Raw genomic sequence first — 6,000 nt, forward strand, 5'->3', positions numbered from 1 at the left:
CTCTCTGTCCAGCAACTTCTGAAGAGATGAAAGAAGGCAGAGAACTCTAGAAGTGTCCCTGTAAGAACACCACTTCCCATTTCTACGTTATTTGGCTTTTGTAAACACCATCTCATGAGACCACAACAGCGACCCGGCAAGGTAAGCAGAACAGGTATTATCTCCATCTTACAGGTGGAGAAATGGTGACTCTGAGGCTAAATGACTCACTTGCACAAGGTCACAAGACAGGCAGTTAACTAGCAGCCTAACCGCAGGAGGAGCCTAGCCCTCTGACACGCAAGCAGTGCAATTTCCATGACGCTATCCAGCTTCCTCATGTTTTAGGTTGAGAGGCAGTAGAGGGCAATGGCTAAGAGACCAGGTGGATTCTGATGCTGGCAGAGCTGCATTTCAATCCCAACTCTGCCACCTATTAGCTATCTGGCCTTGTGTAGGTTCCTTAACCTCCCTTTACACCTCAGTTTCTTCACCTGTAAAATGGGAATTAAAACGTTTTACCTCCTAGAGTTATAGTGATGATTAAATGAGCCGATGAACATACGGCACTCTAATTCATTCACTCAACAAATATTTGTGCCTGGCACATGGAGTGCAGGAGTTACAACGGTGGTCAAGAGGCACAGTCTTCCTCTCATGGAGCTTAAAATTTAGTCAACTTAAAACAGAAAGAGTAAATGGATAAATACAGTGTGTTAAGTGCTATTAAGGTAACAGGCGAGTGACTGGAGAGACCGACAGGAGGGAGCCAATTTTTAAGAGTGGTCTCTAAGGAGAAATTTAAGTTGAGCCCTAAGGGATCATAAAAGGCTATCCCTGGGGGGAATGGAAGGAAAAGCATTCCAGGCAAAGGAAATAGGGCGTGCAAGGGTCACAGCCCAGAGAAGGCAAATGTGACCGTGTGTATCCTCGCAGCATTTGGGCAGCAACTTTTACAGGCTGGCTGTATTTGTATTTTAAATTTTACAGGCTGGCTGTATTTGTATTTTAAAAATAACAAAGACAAGGCTCAAGAGAGGTGAGGTGTCTCGTCCAAGGTCACAGCTTCTCCAAGGAGGAGCTGAGACCCCAGTATTCTACCTCTTGACAAAACATCAGCTCGCGCCTTTTGAGGAAGCCTCTAGCTCATTGAACTCCCCCACTTATTTCACTGACAGCTGTTTTCTGAGCCTATGAAGAGTTCCAAAAGCACCTTGAAAACACAAGCAACGACATCACATCAACTTCCAGGCATCTAGTCAACTGTGCACTGAAATCCTCACTCTTCTACTCTTAAGACACAAGAGTGAAAACTGCTGGGACCTTCCCCAAGGCTCCAAAATTTCTCTTCTTACAGCAACAAACAAGAGAGGAAGGGGATGTCCTGGAAGGAAGAGCCTGTGGCCTGTTGCAGAAGGTGAGATAGAACCACCATTGCAGAAGAGCGGAAATATCAAAGTTCCTCTCAAATGAGCTGCACAGGAAAAACTAATTACTTTATTTGAATAAAACAACAAATCCCTAAGGAGGTGGTTCTCAATCAGGCGATACCCCGCCCCCACAAAGAGCACTTTGAAATCTGTGGGAGTATTGAGTGGGCAGGGCCAGGTATGTTCAATGTCCTGCAAAAGGACAGGATGGTCCTGTAACAACTATATTACCCAAAATATTAACAGCGCCCCCCATTTTAATATTAATCCCTCAAGGGATTAATATGCTCCAACTTTTCCTGTAGTCCCTGGTTCAGTGGCTCTTCCTAACCTCACTACAACTAGATTTTAAAAACTCGAGGTTTTATAGCTGAGGAGTCTGTTTTGGAATCCAATTTTAAGCTCATAGCTCCAGCATGGAACTTGTGGAATAAGGAAGTGGAATAAGGAAAAAGACGTTTCTAATAAGAGACAGACAAGAAATTTCAGCAAGGGAACTCCTTCTCCAGAGAAACCTCTATAAGATTACATTTTTGCAACACAAAATTTCTACTTGTGCTTTTTGAGAACCTCCTTACAGTACTCTTCAGCTTAAAATCAGACACTAATGACAGTTCTTTTAAAAACTTAACTACAATCATCTCAAAAATACACCTGACTCCTTCTGGACCAAATTTTATAAGAAATATTATTAAGTTCAAGATGTCTAAGGGAGGGAGATGCAAGAGGGAAGAGATATGGGGACATATGTATATGTATAACTGATTCACTTTGTTATAGAGCAGAAACTGACACACCATTGTAAAGCAATTATACTCTAATAAAGATGTTTAAAAAAAAAAGATGTCTAAAGCTGATCAAATGTCTAAAAGTACCAAAGGTAGTCATGCCTTGCATCTCATTCAGGGCAGAGTTGGATGCATGCAGGTCAGAGAAGCTCCAATGATACCTAGAGGTCTGTTCAGGGATTAAAATTCCATCCTAGCAAAAAAAAAAAAAAAAAAAAAATTTCCATCCTAGCAATTGAAAGCCACTTTCAAATGTTACCCTAAATTAGTCACTAATTCTCCCTAAAAATGATTTCACAATTATTTTAAAGAACTGAAAAAAAGATTAAGACTGTTTACAGAAATAGAGATACAAAAAGTCTACCCTATTTCACAATATCTAGAACAGTGATCCAACAAATAAATCCTCCATAAAGCAATCTTTCTTCTACACAATATCTAAATTTTCTGAAGTCTCCCAAAGGAGTATGAATATGTTAACTTCTTCACTGCAACTTGCCAATTAGCAAATAGCGGCCCCACACCCCTTCTGACCAATTTTCTAGAAGCCTAACCTGGCTTCTCAGGTTAGCTAAGCAGACAGACCTGTTTTCCTCCAGAAGCACCGAGCAGTGCCTTTTCTGCCCTGCCTGTTACAGCCTGGGAAATCCTCCTCCAGCTTTTCGCTGACCTGTCACCAGAAGTTCACAAAATGAATTCATCCAGGTTCTTTGAATCCTCCTTTCCCCCTGACATGTGCCAACAGTCAGGCAATAAAATGCCACCTCTTGGTTAAAAAAAGATGCAGAATACCCAGAAGACCAAGCACTTAGCATGGAGGGGGAGAAAAAAGATGGAGGGATGCAAGAGTCATTGAGCCAAGGCTACTGCATGCAGCACGGGTAACCAGGGCCCTGGTCCTGCAAAGCCTCCCAGGGAGGCTCCCGGCTGGGCCCTCCATCCAGCAGGCCACACCTGTCTATGACAGCAGTTGCTCCACTTTAAACAATTCAAACACATTTCCAGCAGGGTGGCAAAACTGGGCACCCGTCTCTCCCAGCAAGAGCAAGAGCCCTAATCCAAACACCACTTGGCCCCAATTTTTTCACACCCTTTGTTTAGGAGACACCGCTTGGTCAAATTGGATCCTTCTCTCTCTGTTACCGGTGAGGCAAGCACAATGCAGCAGTTGCAGAAAGAAAGCTTCGAGGCCGACTTGCGATAAGCCAGACAAGACCTGAGGATGGGGATGCCAGTGAATGAGACTTCAATAGGCATCCATAAGTGAACCAACACCTGAAGCCCTAATACGCCCGGCTCCGCAGCCTCTCAGAAAGCCTCTTTTCTAGAGGGTGGGTATCCCATTCATCCCTTGGCTTCAGAAACCAAGGGGAAGGCAGACAGATCCAGGTTGCGCACTCCACCTCCAAATCTTCGCACACGCGCGAAGGTGTGGGGCGCCCCGGCGCGCCCTCGCTTGCACTCCACCCTCTGAGGCCTCCACCAACCGCGGACTCACCACTGTGCGAGCTGAACCACCTGGGTGCGATGTGCAGAGGTAGAGCATCCGCCAGCGAGGCTCGGGAGCCCAGGTACAGCATCCCGTCTCTATGGTGACCGCCGCCCGTCTCCTGGTAACCATTGCCGTGGGCATAGGTGGAGTCGGACGCCGACCCTCCGCCGCCGGGCGCCCTCTCGGAGTCGCCGGTCCCCCGGGAGGCGGGGGTGTAGAGGCCAAAGGGCACCCCCCCGGCCGTGCTGGGGTCCATGCCCATGCCCGCCACCGAACTGACCGAGCGACTGCGCAGCCCCATGGCCCCGCCGCCCGCCCGGTAGTGCCCAAAGTGGGGCGCCCCTCCCGGCGGGGGCACGGCGCTGTCATCGGTGGAGACCCCCGGGAAAGGGCCCCGGGAGCGGGCCGCCGTGCTCTGCTTGCCCCCCATGCTCGCCCGGGCCCCGGTGGGGCGGGAACCTGGAGGCCGAGACCCTCCCCCACTTCTCAGCAGCGGGGGGAGGGTTGGGCGAGCATAAAGGGGGAGGGAGTCAAAAAAGGAGACCGGGAAAGAAAAAAGGAAAAAAAAGAAAAAAAGAAAAGAAAACCCGCGGGCGGAAGAGGCAGGCGAGCGGGGATCCCAAACTAAGAATTTAAAACGATCCAAGCCAAACGCATGTTTCCCCTCAAGGTCCAAAGAGGCGCAGTCCGGCGCGGGCTCGGCGCGCCACAGGCCGCCCCCGGGCCCCCGAAAGCCGGGGGAGCTGCAAGGAAGGAGGGAGGGAGGCGGCGGGCGAGCGGGCGGGCGGGCGCAGGGAGGCGCCCGAGGAGGCGGCCCGCCCGACAGCAGGAGGCGGAGGAGGGCTGGGGGCGCCGGGCGCGTCCCCCGCCTCAGGACGCCGCGACCATGGACGGCGACCCGGACCCCTCCAGGCCTCGGGCGGGCTGCGGCGCTGGGCAGCCAGGCGGAACTCGGGAAGCCGCGGTCGCGTGGCGTAGCGCTCTCGCTCCAGCCGCAGCCGCCGCCGCCGCCGCCTGCCCCGCCAGCCGCACCGCCCTGCTCGGTCCCGGGCTGCGCTCGCCGGCGCTCCTCGCCGCCGTGGAGACAATGGAGAGAAGCAGAGCGCAGGCGCCGCCCGCGCCCCCTCCCCCCCCCTCCCCCCCCCTCCCGCCGGGTTAACCCCTTCGCGGCCCCTGCAGCGCCGGGCTCTGACGCCCGAGAGGTCCCACCCACCCACCCAGCCCGCCTGGAAACTGACTGGCCTGAGACATGGGGCGTCAGGAACAGAAGCAAGGCGTCTTTCCAAAAAAGCCCTCTTTCAGCCCCTGAAAGTAGCTGATGATTCAGAGGGGAACCACCTATAGGGGGGAGGGGCGACCATGGTTCGAGGGGTGGGAAGGAAACGCAGGGAAGAATAAAAATTACTCTAGGCGCCTACCTGGCTTTGAGGGTCACTGGTCAAGCTCCCCTCCCGGCACAAATTTGCCCCCACAGCGCCCTCTGGTGGACGTGCTGTCCGTTCTATCGGAGTTCCCCATCCTAGAACCCCTAAAGTCAGGAAGCTTAGCATTTGGGGGATTTTGTTTTTCGGGGGTACTTTTCACTGGGGCACTTGTGACTCCAGATTTTGCTGACAGTAGATCAGAACTTCCTATTTGGGGCTTAAGCAAATGGGTAGATTTCTTAGCTAAAATGTGATCCTGAAAATCATTAGATGTACGATAAAAAGTGAAAAGATATAGACATGGAAATGGAATAATACAGCTAGAACTAGTGATTTTAGAAACTCCCTAGTCCAAGGCGGGACCCCTGTTTTGTTTACCATTTATCCTGGCATGCACCACAGGGCCTGCGACACAGTAGGTACTCAATAAATATTTGCTGACCAAGTCTGCACTTCGGAATATGTATCTCTCACATATTCACACTCACTGATTCATCGTTCGTTCATCCATTCATTGGTTCAACAACTATTTTTCAAGTGCTGAGTGCTGGCTATGAGCATCACCCAGTCCCTGGCCTGACTTCCTTGCCCTAAATGTCCTCCAGATACTTCCAAATCAAGGAGCCAAAACAGGGTGTAAAGAAATATTAAAACCAAAAAAAGAAAGGTTGATCTGTCACAGGTATTGATTGTCCCAGTGTGACCAGCTTGGAAAGAAACAGGAGGAAGGCTATGTGCAAGCATGGAGTGCTTTTGAGGGCAGGGGAGGCAGTGAGCAAAAAGCCCTGCCGAAAGAAGTTGAGATTTCTGTATGAGAAATGATGTAGCAAAAACAGAATGTTTTAATACCCAAGAAGTTATCTGTAAGTGCCTAAATGGGGAATTTG

The 6,000-nt window shown here is 50.5% G+C and overlaps 1 protein-coding gene across 5 annotated transcripts in view; it reads right to left on the reverse strand.

Moving 5' to 3' along the window:
• Window positions 1–4,773, reverse strand: part of ZNRF1 (zinc and ring finger 1) — a 99,439-nt gene extending 94,666 nt beyond the window's left edge. For 3 of the 5 annotated variants that reach the window (XM_027119269.1, XM_027119270.1, XM_027119272.1), the window contains exon 1: window positions 3,696–4,756. In XM_027119269.1, the coding sequence (XP_026975070.1) occupies window positions 3,696–4,119 (424 nt within the window). In that variant the 5' untranslated portion in view covers window positions 4,120–4,756. Of the gene's footprint in view, window positions 1–3,695 lie in introns of all 5 variants that reach the window. The other 2 variants (XM_027119268.1, XM_027119273.1) reach the window with 2 other exon arrangements.
• Between the last annotated feature and the right edge of the window lie 1,227 nt (window positions 4,774–6,000).

Source organism: Aethalodelphis obliquidens, unplaced genomic scaffold, assembly GCF_003676395.1.
Source record: "Aethalodelphis obliquidens isolate GAN/ISIS:26980383/991018 unplaced genomic scaffold, ASM367639v1 scaffold20, whole genome shotgun sequence".
NCBI lineage: Eukaryota > Metazoa > Chordata > Mammalia > Artiodactyla > Delphinidae > Aethalodelphis > Aethalodelphis obliquidens.